The 15,859-nt window shown below is 35.5% G+C and overlaps 1 protein-coding gene across 2 annotated transcripts in view; it reads left to right on the top strand.

The window, feature by feature from the left end:
• PRKG1 (protein kinase, cGMP-dependent, type I) overlaps positions 1-15,859 on the top strand; it is a 1,071,278-nt gene that overhangs the window by 937,633 nt on the left and 117,786 nt on the right. For both annotated transcript variants that reach the window (XM_019538593.1, XM_019538592.1), the window contains exon 8: positions 4,201-4,266. In XM_019538593.1, coding sequence (XP_019394138.1) covers positions 4,201-4,266 — 66 coding nt within the window. The remainder of the gene's footprint in view (positions 1-4,200; positions 4,267-15,859) is intronic.

Genomic DNA, 15,859 nt, shown 5'->3' with positions numbered 1-15,859 from the left:
TGTGATTGCCAGCTGTAATTTTCCTTTTTTTTTAATTAAGAAAACTCCATTCTAGTAACAGGGCTTGCTAATCTTTCTGCAGTGGAAATACTGGAAGAACTTGCTCCTCAACATGATTAGGAGATCAGAATCTATCCCTTAATCATTATATGTATTTTAAAAGCTATCGTTATACAGAATAGCCTACATTTTAAGCACCTAAGTGACTTTTGAAAGGTTCTTAAATCATTTCAAAATGTTATTCTTAAAGAATTTAAATAAAAAAGAAGAAAGGTAAACAAATCATATGGTAACTCTTAAAAAATTGTTAAGATGTTGACAGGAGAATATTCTAATGTTCCTAATTTGTTAGTCTATAACTTCCCATATGTGCTTTTCATAGTTTCAACCCTGTGCACTAAATTTTGTAAAAATCCTTTGAGTAAACTTGACTGTCAATTTGTAGAACAGGTCACATTTAAGTTAAAGAAAAAGGATGCTCAAGGGGAAAAAATAATTGATACCTCTCATTTCTACATCAGAAATGGTTTCCCTGAGCTACTGCTAATTTTGTTAGTCAATACAAGAGCACTTTTTGAACTTGAAATGGAAATTTATTGAGGACAATGGAGAGAAAGAGGGTTCAAAGTATGGTCTATTATGAAACACAAGCCTTAACATAGTTTATGAAAGACTTGTTCTTCTTCAGAATTTAGAAATATGTTTATTTATGTCTTCAATATTAAATTACTTTGATATGGTTGACATATTAAAAAATTCTGGAGTTAACATTAGCAATCATATAGTAGGAGACCACTTTGTAAACTCAGTACATGGATGCAGATCATGTTCCATGAATATTCCCTGTGTTTTTTCAGTCATAATTTGCAGTCTAAAGTTCCACTCTATCTGAGTAATGATGACAAAAGGAGGATGTTGGTCACACATATTTCTATTTGTGATAGATGTTAATGTAAACACATTACTAAAATAATTTATTTTTTATGAAACTTTTAAAATCAAAACATGCTAATTTCTAAAATCTGAAGTTGCTTGAGGGAGACAGATGCTTTAAAAAAACCTTCTGATTAAAAACAGTTTTAAAATTGTTGAAATGGGATATTTTTGTCATTTTCTAAATGAAAATTTCATTTTCCCATTTATCACAAATGTTTTCTTACTGTCATTGTAATGATAGATTTTTAAAAATCCACTGCTGTCAAATGCTGTTAAGAAAATCTCCATATGTTTGCAAGCAATTTGTAGGGACAAACTTCACTGAATATAACATATGAACTTAATCATTCAGCTTCCAGTGATAAAGTCCACATCCAGGTTCCTTTATTCTCCCCTAAATGATTTTTGTTGTGTATTTCAGCATCTAGAATTATAGTATTTGGTATACTATTCCAATGAGCTTTAAAAGAGTTCATGGACTCTTGACCTGTTTTTCCTTTTAGAATTTTATCCTTATTTTAGTAATAAAATTTTATCCTTATTTTAGTAATAAATCCTAATTGTGCAGAGGGCAATCCCAATAATAAAATAATTTGGTATGAAGAATAATTTAGTCCCCAAATGTAGATTAACAAGTGTCAGTTTGAGTATGTATTGGCATAATTTACTATGGTCTGTTGACAGCAGGCACAGTGCACCAGAGCTGTAAGGAGAGAGAATATCAGTGATAAGAATACTGTCGTCTTGTGTGAACTGTGCACTGCTTTGTGGCTCAGCAATATATTCTGCTTACATTTCCCAGTGTAGGAGATACCCCACAGCAGCTGTGACCTTTTTCAAGCCCAGAAGTTTTAAGCTCTAAGTGCTGTAAAATTCCAGAGCTAGTCCAAAGGACAAGATTCAGTAACAGGACCAAAGGAAACAGTAGTTTTCATAGGAGAAAATAAATGGTGGATGCAAACACTAGCTATGGATTATTCAGCCAGTGAAAGTGACTCTTCTGATGAAGAGCGCTGTTTCTCAGGAAGCAGTGATGAATACTCCGGTGACGAAGTTGAGAAAATATCAGAGTCAGTGCTTACAAATAGTATTTAAAAAGGATTTTGAGTTGTGCACTGTAATTAGCAGCTACCTTTAAAAGCACGCTTTAATATTTTGGTTGAAAATTTGTTCTATTTTAATATAACTCTAATGTTTTATTTAAATGAGATGCATGCTTGTAGATCTGAATGCAGTTTTAATTTTAACAGTAACGGCTATTGTAAAAATAAGAATAGAGAGCAGATTTTAATCTGAATCTATACATTGTAGCTTAACATTGGTAGTATATATAAAGTTGATATACATATTGGACTAATGTTTCTGTTTTGCTTAAAATACAGCTGTAGTTTTCTTTTCTTTCCACTTACAAAATTAGAAGTATGTTTTAGTACATAATTGCTAACTACCAGTTAATATGACAGTTTGCAATGATTTAGCACAAAAAATTTTAGCATATAGAAATGTTAAGTTTCTTGCAAAATGCTTGAAAAGAATAGAAATTTTCGATTTTCTGCCTGACTTCAGTTCCATGAAATCAGTTCTCTCTAGGCAGCACATCTAGTATAACACATAAGCTGATTCAGTGTTCTGAGAGTCAATGATAAATGAGTATTTATGTTACAATAAGTAAGCATTACATTGTGCAGTTAGCGCTGCTATGACAACAATAAATCAGAATTTCCTTCTTAGTGTGGCTTGCAGAAACCTTTAATACTTTAAATATGCTTAAATGTTGATTGTCTAATTTCCTCTGTTTTATCCTATTATGCCCTAAAAGCATGTAGACTGTACATGTAGACAGTGGCAACAATATTGTTTCATTTTTATGTAAAAACATCTCTTTGTTAGTGGAAGCTGGTAATGCTGTTCAGGCAATGTTCTCAGCCTCTGCAGGGAGGAAATACCTCCTGTTCTTCTACCACATCCCCTTTGGCTGAGCAGTGTCTCTGTAGACATTCAGGCTAATAGTTGTTCCATCATCAAGTCCTGTATAATGGAAATGTTATGATACTGTTATGGGGCTTGGAGACTTCTTCCTCTAAAATAATTTCCCTAGTGTGATCAAATGCTATAGGTTTATGGTATGGCAATGGTACATACATCTCCAGTGACAGTAATTGTACTTGTTAGGATTGAATATTACATATCCAGTTCATTTATAATTTAGTCCCCATAAACTTGTGTTAATCCTGCATTGTTTACTTAACTGCATATAACTACAGCATTACAAAGCGAGCTATATAGTTTTTCAGTGTTACTACATGAATTTCACATATATTCTGTTTTTAAAGAGAGGAATGTAATGTATCTCTGTGCACAACAATATCTTCAAAGTTAGGTATACCATCCTCTGTAAAGCATACATGATGGGTTATGAACATTATTCTGTGCTGCCTTATGCATTCATTTAGACATGTGCAAACTGGCACAGAGAACAACGTTAATCTGAACACAGCATACAAGAAAGTGGAGGAAATCCAACTCAATTGCCTGATTTTTTTATCTGTAAAATCATGACTTATTTAACAGCTGTGAATTGAAACCATGTATTTTTGCCTCTTTCTAGGTTGGACAACTTCCAAAAATATAAAGTCTCTCTTTAGGAAAGAAAAGCATATCTATATCTATATCTATATCTATATCTATATCTAACATCTACATCTGTATCTATAGATATATATACACACACACACATACATAGCTATATATCTCTATATCTCTCTCTCTCTATATATATATGCTTCTCTTTCCTAAAAAGAGAGTTTATATTTATATTATACCACACACACACACACACACACACGTATGGTAAAATTATGCCAAGTTTTAATCAGAATTTGTAAACAGCCAACAATATAAAATGTTCATTTAAGGGTTTAAGATGAATATGCTGGCTATAGCATTTTAGTAGAATACTATAGTTCTTTTCTCTTTACTGTGTATTCTGAAATGTTAGATGAAAAAAGAGATATATGGATACCAAAAATAGCCCTCTATTTCTTAATTGAAAGGTATTATAATTTTGCTTTCTTAAAAGGAAACATGAGCATTTGCTTGTATAAATGTTTCCCACTGAAACATGGATATTTCTTACAGATCAGTGAAGCAGAAAACTGTGCAAGGAGCAAATCTTATTCATGAGATGTTTTACTAACAACTTTAAAATATAAAGATCATTACATAATGGCCATATTTTATTTAAAAGATATATTTTTCTTTCAGGGAAGATGTCAGAACAGCCAATGTCATTGCTGCTGAAGCAGTAACTTGTCTTGTCATCGACAGAGAGTAAGTATATCATCTTCTTAGCATATAACACTAAATATCTTCAGTTGACAGTCATTACTGTTCTGTTGGTGATTTTGATCATTTTAAAGTGAAATGCACTTAACTTTCATTTAAAAAAATCCTGATGATTAATTCCTCTGAGTAATATAATACATTTTCAAAATATATAAGTAATCTCAACAAATTAGAGATGGTCCAAAATTACCAACGTAAATTATAATAAAGATAAGTCCAAAGCCTTGTACTCAGGAATGCATGCATACAAAATTGAAAGCACTTCAGAAATGTATTTGGGAGTTAGAGGATCCCAGCCTAAATATGAATCAACAATGTAACCGTGTTACCTAAAAAAACCCCTCCAAAGTGCATTTTGTTCTGGGCTGTATTTACTGGAGTGTCATATGTAATGCAACATTCTGTTCTAGTTGGTGCTAGTGAGAGCTCAGCTGAAGAACTCTGGCAAGTTCTGGGTGCTAGTATCCCTAAATATAGGCCAATTATAGAGTCCAGGGTAGAGCAACAAGCGTTATAAGAGATTTAGAAAACATGAACTACAGGGAAAGGTTGATAGAATTGGGTTTGTATAGTCTAGAAAAGAATATATTCAGGGAGACATATCACCATCATCCAGTATGTAAAAGGTTGTAATAAAAAGGAGAGTGATCAGTTGTTCTTCAAGTCCACTGGGAGAAGGACAATTAGAAATCAGTTAAATTTTCAGAAAATAAAATTCAGTTTATAAATTAGGAACTGTCAGACATTATATTTTGACTGGGAGAATTGCCATATCCCAGTTGAAATTAGGAACATACAAGCATTTATTCATTTTTTTTCCCAGGGGAAGCATATCCCCTCCAAGTTACAACTGGAAGATCTCCCTTGGGAAAGAATCTTGTAAGAAAATGCCTGCATGTTCTGCCTCTGCTCTACTCTGGGAGGGAAAGGAAACAGCTCCCCACCTTTTCCCCAAAATGGGGACTGCCTGGTTTGGGGAATGGGCTGACGGTTTTACCTTGCTACTCCCTCTGCTCAATTCCCAGAGACTGGGGGTGGGATGAGGAAGCTGCTCCCTTCCCATTCCCCAGTCCCTGGTTTAAGGAAGGTGGTTGGAGTCTTTCCCTACCACTCTACTCCACCTGAGAACCAGGAAGAGTAGAGGGAGCTGCTTCTCCCCATGCCTTCCCTAGGCTGGGATCCCCCCAATCTGGTGAAGGTGCAGAGAGCAGGGCAGAGGTGGCAGTTGAAAGCTGAATGCCTGTATTTCCCTCTCCCAAAAAGATATCTGCAGAAATTTCCACCACTAGAAATGGATGCCTATGTGTAGCCACTGTCATAGGCTACCTAGGGAAGTTGTAAAATATCTTTCACTGGATCTTTTAACATATGGATTAGACAAAGGTGAGTTTGGGTAAGTGGTTCCCAAACTAGGATTGTGTATCTAAGTGGGATTATAAACTCTACACAGCCCTTAATTTCCCAGAACCCACAGTTACCTCATATGCCTGCAATTCATGTGGGATGGGAAATTACAGTGCTTCAGCTGCTCTGTGATAAGTGGCTATATGCCTGGACTTTCTGTATAGGAAAAATTAAAGCTCAGTTGGAGCAATTTACCCCTTGTTTCAGTAAACTCAGTTCAGCTCTCACCATAGGTAAGAGGGGGCACAGGGATAGTTACAATAGAGCAGTTGAGGTGAAGTTAAGTCTTACTAGCAGTCACTGCTGAATAGGATCACACAAAATTACACGTCTATAAAAGAAGCTACGAATATGAAAAGTTTGGAGACTGCTGCTTAGGTATACCTGATCCCACCTTGGTGTAGGAGCTTGAACTAGACAGGACCTTGAGGTCTCTCCCAGTCCTACATTTTAATAAATCTATGATTCTATGTATATAAAACTGTAAGCACATAATGTCCTGGGGAGAAAAAAGGAGAGCAAGTTCTTGTTAACTTCCTGACCAGTTAAGCACTCTTGTTCTATGCGGTGTAAACAACTGGTAGACATTAGGACTGCCAGCTAAGTAGCTTTCTTAACACATTTTCAAGCAAGCTACTGTATTATATAAAATGAATATTATGATATATCATTCCATATGAATAAAGAAATTGATTAATACAGGCATTTTAGCAAATCCTTGAAAAAATTATGAAGCAACAAAGTAACTGTTACAATACATGTGAACAAGACTGTAGAAATATTTTTATTTTGAGGCTAGATCATAAGTACAAAGAATAGTTAGAATGGTTTCAGAATTAGTCCTAACTCATCGTTTTAACAGGTGTTTTCTTTATTAACAATTTTCTTGAAGTAATAAAAAATTGCACATTTAAATTGAAGTTTCTAAATCAGAAGTTAATCCACAATATATACAGAGATTCTAACGTTCTGCAATTAACAGTACACCCATTGCATTAATGCTATTTATGGTTGAAAATAGGCACTTCTGTCTTGTAACCCTAGATATTCTGATTTTATTGCAAGCATAGCCATTATCCATTCTTAAATTATTCTTTGATGTATGTGATACCAATTGTAGAAACTAATTTTAATAGAGTATTAGGGTAAATATATTAGGTATCTTAAGAGTGTAAAATATATATTTAAATCTTTGGGCAAAAATTCACATTAATATGTATAGGTTTTGCCCATTTTATAAACATTTTTGCCTGGCTCAGTTTTGTTTATATCATGTTGTCCTCTGGTGCAAGGTCACCATGGATGTTCTAGTATGCTTTTTCTAGTTTTAGCCATTTTTGAGGTATCCACATGCATATAGTGTTCTCAGTAAAAGTCAGCTATTACCAATGAGTACTAAGCTCTGATATAAGTGATAATTCAATATAATCTATGCCTACAGAACAGAGAATTATCTGGATATTCCAAATGTTACTGTGTTGTAACTGTTAATAATACTGTCAAGCAAGGTTCTTTAGGTATTTTTTATTAGACCAACTGAGTAGTTAGAAAAAAATTCTTTGCAAGTTTTCAGGCACAGTCACCCTTCTTCAGGCATAGGAAGTCTCTGCTGTTCATAATAATACTGTGAAATTTATGAGCAACAATATTCCTTTACATGTTCGAGTAACTCGGAATTCCAGAGCTCGTCAAACTTTCCAAAATTCTTTGTCTTTGAGCTGAACTGAGCATTAAAACTTTCAGCTTAAAAGGAACTGTTTCAAAATGTTGTGAGCAAATAGAATATATATGAGGGCCCAATCTCACCACCAGTGGATGATACTGCGACTGCTACTAAAGAAGGAACTGGCAGTGATATCTGTAGTTAAGGTTGTTTAACATTTCAATTATAAGACCTGGTTCTCTACTACTTTTTACTTTGCCAAACTGTACTTTAAAATAATCAGTGATATTTGAGTTCCTCGACCTGAATTACTATGGCATATTTCAGCAAAAATAATATAGTAATTTCCAAGAACAATTTAGGCAAAAATATATTGTTTTTCCAGCGTTAATTTTTTTTACATCCATTTCATTGTTACGCACTAGTACTTTCATGTTTCAGAGGAGGGACTTGAAATTTGGCAGGGAGATTATCTTGTCTTCAGGAAAGTCTCTTTTGGCTTCCTTGTAAAAATCCCCCCAAAGATGGTCAAGCTCTAAGACTCCAAAGATTCTGCCTACAGTAAGCATAATGCAGTACAGGATTTCAGGGGCTAAAAGGACTTTCCCTGCAGTTGCACTTCTTGACCATCCTGGGCTGTTGTGCCTTCAGGCATGGGCACTGAGAGCAGAGAAACTGATTCTCGTATGCTCTGTTGCTCAGAATAGATGGTATAGATTAGGAGGAGAAAAAAATCCTGAATAAAAAAAGGAATGACAAAAAGTGCAGGGGGGACAAATTAGGTGATAAGAGAATGAAAATCGCAAAAGCACCTGCCTTAACCTGAAATAGAAGCTGTGATTCCTGGCAAAATTGTATGGCAAAGCTTTGAAATCTATTGGTAAAGTGAGTGTCTTATCCCAGTCTAGTTCCAGGTTTATTCTGTAAAGAAAACAACCTATTATTGCTCCCAAAGACTTCATTTGCTCCAGAGAAAGAGGGGCGTGGGTTATTTCTTTAAAGGCCCAAACTAGTAGACTAATGGACCCCAAACAAGAGAAAACATGTTGTATTCAATTTTTCATTACAAACCCTAATACACTGTAGATGTGTTTCAATGAAAAATTTGGTAAGGTTTGTGAATGGAGATTGTTAGTAGAAATCATACAGAAGCTTGGCTTTATAGGATTCCAATCCAAAACCTGAGCAAATTGAAGAGGTTTTAGCTGAGTCCATTTTGTGATTTACGATTATTTCAGGTACAAAGAGTAAGACTCATAAAAGGCTTGCGTAAGCCCACTGTAAACTGAAACCCACCCAATGTAACAGAGCTATATAAGGTCTCTCACATAGTTATGGATTGAAAATACCATCAAGTAGGTATTATATAACAGGTCTTGAACTATCAAACTTTCACAGCTTCTATCCCCACTTTTGTTTTCGTCTCCTTTTAAAGCAAGAAAGCCCTCAGAGTGATGAAAGAATACTGGCAACATAAGCTCTGCAACACAGCCACTAATTCAGAGTGATTGTATCAGCTCACAAATATATGGAGAGTTTGCCTTTGAACAATGACTTTTCAGCAACCTTTATTGATCTACAAGTCAGGGAAAAAGTAATCTAATATTCTGAAAACATAGAGAAGGGATTTGTATACAGTTAGTGTTGAAAGCATTGTGCAGAGATTTAGCAATTTAGCTTCCATTAAAATCATTGAGTTCATGCAGCTACAAAAAATGAGCAGGTCTGAAAAATGAAACTGGGCTTCATTTTAATTTAGCAGGAAAATGTTTACATTAAATTAAAATTGCATCTTTCAAATGCATTGATTTATGTATTTTATGGCCATTGTTATAATTGAGAATTATTTCAATCACAATAAAAATGCAGAGTTAATAAACTTCTATGACAGTTGGATACCTGACTGTATTTGACCTTTTTGAAAATCTCAGTCACCAGTAGAAGATGAAAAAATGTATTTATTAGGCTATCAATAATGCTTTGCCATATATTTAGGTATTTTACACAGTGTCCTTACATAGAAGATAGGAAAGAAGTTTTCTTGATACTGCATTTCAAATATATTGGTGATGAACACAACTGACATGAGTCAGCATAGACCATACAGCATCTCCAGTAAAAAAAAGGAATAATATAATGGGGTCATAAATATTAACAAGTAGGTTTTGTTTGTTTTTTCCAGTGAGATGTGGCTTATTTTTCTTCATGCACCCTGTTACTTTTCCTCCCCTAAATGTTTATAGCTCTCAGAACAAGCTGTTCCTGCAGAAATATAAAATAATTTGAGATAGAATATCTAATTGTTCTCTGGGAAAGCCACATGATATAAATGAAAACTAATAATTTCAGAAAAAAAGTGAACCCTAGGAGTTGAGGGCCATAAATACAAAAAAGAAACATTGTATACTATTATTTAGACCTTCAAATGGATTGAGATGGTACATGGCAAAAAAGAATCAGAGAAACAGAAGAGAGCATTCCTAGGTCAGAAGCCTAAACCAGTCATGAAGAGTAAGAGCAAAAGTAGATGTTTTTGAATCATAAAATTTTCCATTTCAAGCCAGATATAAGAGCTGTCATGGCTGGTTTATTTAAACCATTATTTATTATAAGAGTTGTTTATCTACCAGAACCAAGTAAAATGGTTCAAAATCTGTAGCTGATTTCCACATAAACATGTTCAGTGATTTCATAAGAATCAGATAGGAAAAAGTACAAGAGAAGTTCAAAATAAATTCAAAGAATATCTTCTACATTTGCACTGTCGTGAGAATTGTCATGACTGGTAAAATATAGAAAATCTAGAATGACTATGAGAGCCTCTGAGAGAAACTCACTATTTGTTCTGTTGCCATGTTTTTGATGCATAGGTCTAATGGAACACAGGGACTCATACTGACCTAGCTAATTTGACAACAGTGTTTGCAGGAAAAAAAAATGGTCTCTCTGTAATCTTTGAGATGTAACCCCAGTTGGGATAACAGCACAATGAGAGCATGAACAGAAACAGAATGATAAACATTGGTTAAAAACAGAACAAATAAAATGAACTGGTTGTGACATTGCATGCTCATTAATAAAACCCTATACAAATAAAATAAAGAACATAGTGGAGAACCCATAAATATATGTAGTGGCATCCATATATAGTACAATAAATTTAAAAAAAAACCAAAATGCTGAAGTGAAGGATTTTCATCACAAAAGGCATGTCTACATGGGATGCTACTGCACAGTCATTACTGAGCATTTATTTAGTGCTTTCATTAGCGAATGGTTTTTTGGTGATGCTACTGCTCAGTAGTCTAGTAAACTGCAGTAGCAGTTTAGCATTGTCCATTCTAGGATGCACTATTGTACAATATTTTTCATCTACTGCACAGTCAGCTTCTTGTGTAGGTACACCCAATATTTAGAGGCTTACAGGACAAGCCCTATGAGGAGACACTGAGGGACCTGGACCTCTTCAGCCTCTGCAAGAGAAGGCTGAGAGGTGATTTTATGGCTGCCTACAAATTCATTAGGGGAATGCAGCAAGGGATCAGAGAGGCTGTGTTCACCAGGGCGCCTCTTGGGGTAACAAGGAACAATGGTCACAAACTGATAGAAAGCAGATTTAAGCTAAATATCAGGAAAAACTTCTTCACGGTAAGAGTGGCCAAAATTTGGAATGGGCTTCCAAGGGAGGTGGCGCCCTCCCTTACCTTGGGGGTATTTAAGAGAAGGGTGGATTGGCATCTGGCTGGGGCCATTTGACCCCAGCTCTCTTTCCTGCTTAGGCATGGGGTCAGACTTGGTAATCTGTTGAGGTCCCTTCTGACCCTAGCATCTATGACTCTATGAATGTGTTGCTGAAAGGATTCAATTTTCTTATATGGCTAGGTAAAGATAAGTATTTTATGGAAATTTTTTTGGATATCTTTGGATTTCCATTCTGGGACAAATTCTATCCTCATATTGGATAGAAGTGTAAATCTGTGTAAACCAGAGAAAAGATTGCTTTGCCCAAGATTTTGAGGTCCTATATTAAATAAAATAGAAATCCGTGCTCATAAGCAGTTTCCTGTTTTGATTCTTAGCAGTTGGTCTTGTTTAAGTGAGAAGAATTCATAGCAGGTTATTTTACATAAAGGATGCTTGGCTTGGGAAATATGTTCATCCTTGATCTTATAGAGCCTAACATTGTTACGTTTCAGAGCACACTACAGCTGTTACCTAGTTTTTTGTGGTTACAAAAAAAAAGATTTACTGATGTTGATGTGGTGAATTTAATAGGACGATTCAGTTTTAACTTTATAAATATTTGTATATAAAAATTTTGCACTTTGACTGTTAGAAAAACGCTGCTGAAAGTGAAGTTCCCACTGGCACGCCTCCATGTATAAAGAGTAACAAATTTTATATAACTCTTTTGAGCTCACTTGAAACGGAGCAAAAAGCGTTTATGACAAAGATGGGCTCAAGGTACAGATTTCCTTGAATTTAAGGAATTTGAGGGGTTTTTTTTGCAATTTAACATTTATTTGAGGTCCACCTTTTATTTACAAGTGCCATTTTTTTCTTTCATAGTTAATTGTAGCTATAATGATATTTAAGAATCTTCTCTTGGGATTGCAAACTTCATTAAATAAAAATTCTCAGGATGAATAAGTGCAAAATCAACAGGTATAAATGCTTGGAAAAGATGTTAGGGTATAACAATCAATAAAACTTGAGCCACAACTTCTCTTATAATAGACTGTTAGTTATACAAATCTAGATGGTGTTTGCAGTTACTAACAGCAGTATTTGACAGCATGCAATAAAGTTGAATATATCTGGGTTACTTTAGTATTCTTTCTGTTCTTCAATTAATTGATCAGGAGTAAGCATTTGTGAAATGCTTGATTCTCATTTTTATCCATTTGGATGAATGACTGGCAGTTTAATCATTTGAATAAGGGTCAGATTTTGATTGGTATTTAGGCATTTAGAGATATTGGTAGGAACATTGTGGGGCTTTCAAATGTGCCTGGAGTTAGGTACTTTACCCAATTCAGATTGGTAATACAGGCCCAACTTTTATGCATTGCAGCATCTAAAAATAAGACACCTCCCTCAGGAGGCTAAACAGCATACAGAAACTAAGATGCCTGGATTCACTATAAGGTCAATGCTTCCAAAGGCCAATTCAGGGTTAAGTACCTGAGTTCTCTATACATAGGGAATGGGGAAAGGTAGGCAATTCTGGAGTGTGATTCTGTGCAGCCAGAAGCACCTCTAGTAATCCAGCTGGAAATGCTAAGTATAGGGCAGTGACTGAATGTTTACCCACCTCTGCAGCTTAGGGGTGCACATTAGATGATCCAACTTACTCGTTATCTAGAGGAATGTAGGTACCTGATGAATTTACTGGCTAATGTAGATGGGTCTATTCCAGATCACGTTTTCAGGAGTAGGCGCCTAATTCCATTTGAAGCTTAGTCGGCTAGTCTGGATCCCGAAAGTAGGCACTTTGGAAGATCTTGATATTTATTTATCTATCTATTTAGGCACCAAACTACCTTTGCAAAACTGCCCTTAGGTGACCTGGAGAAGGGTACTGTGCCTGAAAGATTGTCTAACATCTCTCTCAACTACACAGTTGGTCCGGTGAAAAACATCATGGAAAAAGCCTTGGTTCTCACACATTTTCTGGACCTTTGCAGCAAAAATAACACTCTAGTAGTATAACTGCGGGGTTTGGGGGGCAACCAGGGCACCAGCCTCAGGTGCTGTCTTTTGCGGGGTGGGCAGGGGAGTTCAAAAAATAGTTGCTGCCACCACAGCAGTTGTCCAGAACTCCACCATCAGCACTGTGACAGCTGGCACTGTGTACCATGGTTGCTCATGGCACAGAGCTGCATTACTATACCTCTGCTCCAACCCTGCCTAAGTGAGCAGTTTAACAGAGTGAGTATTTATGCTATGTAAAACAGTGAAAGGTTGGTTTTATTCTTCTGAGTCTGACGAATAAATAATGATAATAGTTAAATTGCTGGGATTGAATTGCTTGTGCCATTTGCAGCAGAAAGTTCTTAATAAAACAGGCTTCGAATAATATAAGGGTTGTTATCAGAGACTCCCTGAGATGAGAGCAAGCAGGCTCAAGCTGAATAAAATTTGGTTGTGCATTCTCACACACAACCCTTTTGTCTCCTTTTTGATTTCCACACTTGGAATGTGCAAGTTTAATGCTCAACTGTAAAATATAAAAAAAGTTACATTTCCTTACTCATAGCATACCTCTAATTCTTATCTGTGTTACAAGTACTGACCTCCATTCATCATCTTTACTCCACCATATTATCTGATCCAGCCCCTACTTTACTTATTGCAATAAAAAATGTAGGTTGGTTCAGTGTGTGGCTCAATACATTAATGGGCTGAATTTTGGAAAAAATCAATCTTCTAATAGATGTGCTAGGTGTTTGTATACCCTTCTTCCAATAAACTTCATAGCATTTACCTACATTAATGTTCTACATGTCAATTAAAGTAAGTACTGTATAAATGGTGCAGTTGCTGAAAAAATAAGTATGCTTTATAGTGAATATGTACCTAGAATTCAGGGTACATGCATTTTTAAAACAGAACAGCAATAATGAAAGAAGCAATGATACTCTTCTGAGTGTTATCACTGACTTCTTATCAATTTATATTTCAATCTATATTTCACTGTATAGTGAAGCAGGGGAGAAACAGTAGAAAAAGTTGTTATCCATATACAGATCTCTTCAGCAATGGGAATACAGAATATTGGGGTGGCTGCTGCTGCTGCTGCTGCTGAAGAGAGTAAATAATATTTACCCCATCAAAGTAAGGAACATACTCCCACATTTTTGCTTCTCATGTGGGAATGGGCACAATATGAGGCATGATGTTTCTCTTCATGCCAGTGAAGCATTAGTATTTCCCATCTTAGGTAAAATGCATTCAGGGCACATGCTAACTGCACTGTCTTCTCCTTAGCTATTTAGCAATGGAACAACTGACTGCAAACATCCTGCTTCCTGTGTAAAAATACTGGGGGGAAGAAGGGGTAGAGCTTGCATTTTTGTTTTTTCATCTTTTCTCTTACCTTGAAGTCTTCATTCAGTTGTTTTGAATGGCAATTGCTGTGATGGCTGTGAACTGCGGTGTTATACTTCTTTGAAATAAGAAGAATAGAAATAAAATATCTGATAGATTGATTATATAGTGGTACTTGATTTAGGATCACATGCTTACTTTCAATGCATTGTTTTATTAATAATTAAACTCACTCCACAACGTTCTCCCAATCCTTTTTTCTCCCACAGTCTTAAGGAGACCTAGGATGGGGGTGAGGTAGAGAAAATGAAGGTTATAAATATCTAAGTCTGCTACTGAAATCCTTGAGAAGGTCAGAACCAAGATGATGTAATGGTGGAAGTCTCAGAATGAAAGAGATTAATGGAAGATTAGTTATGTGGATTACAGGATCCTTCCGTGTCCTAATGCCCACAATGCTTAAAATTTTTAAGTAAAAAGCTAAGAATAGGAGACAAATGTTAGTCATACTTTTTCTTTATGCCTTTCTTACTCTAATATATACCGTTGCCTTGTGGAAAACCTTGTTCATTAATATTGCCCAAAAAATCCATTATTTATACAAATTGCATTTTCGTATCCACATTAAAGCAGGTCAGGATGTGCTGTTCTAGGATATCATTTCAAACCTCAGGCTTTTTGTGCAAACAAGATGCCAGGCACATTACAGTAATAGCACCCCTTGCCTTATTGCATAAATATTTATTTGTATGTGGTACAAACAAATATTAATATACATAACCTCATTTCTTCTTTCTCCTTGTTACCTTCTTTCAAGGGCCAGAACTCATGGCCCCAAATGGCCTGTAGTTGGCACTCAGAAGATACAGATGCCAAGCTGTGAATGGTATTCTTTCAGAGGCATCTGACTGATTGTCAGGTTTCACAAGCAGAAATGCTGGTGGGTCAGCAGTTGCCTTAGGGCACAACATAAAACGGATGAGTTTTATCCATTGTAGCTCTTGTTTTTTGTTTTTTGATTAACGATAGATCCAAATTTTGGTAAAAGTGAAGGGACTGCACAAATCTCCATGAGTTATAGGCTCAGAGCCCTGAAGATTAAGAAGTTTATTAATATAGCATATCTTGTCGTTGTGTTTCTTCTATTCACTATTACCCAGTGAAGAGTTACAGACTTATGTCAGGTTTCTTAAGAAAAGACAACCCTGAGTGTCTCAAACTATGAAACAAAATTGTGCATATTTTAGGCATGCTCTTCGGTATTTAGTTAATTGTGAACACGTCTTAATGGCTTGAATTATAGCCTGCTGAGCTCCCTACCATAGGGAAATTAAGGTGACATAATTTCCATGGGATAGCAAAGGTAGTCTTTCATTGCATTTCTTAATTAATGAGTTTCTATTGCTTTTATCCAGCTGTGTAAAAATGATTTTGTAGATCATGTAATTTTAAATATTATGA

Source organism: Crocodylus porosus, unplaced genomic scaffold, assembly GCF_001723895.1.
Source record: "Crocodylus porosus isolate Cpor-Errol unplaced genomic scaffold, CroPor_comp1, whole genome shotgun sequence".
Lineage (NCBI taxonomy): Eukaryota > Metazoa > Chordata > Crocodylia > Crocodylidae > Crocodylus > Crocodylus porosus.
Note: the sequence above shows the minus strand (reverse complement) of the source record. Positions and strands in the feature narration are given on the sequence as shown.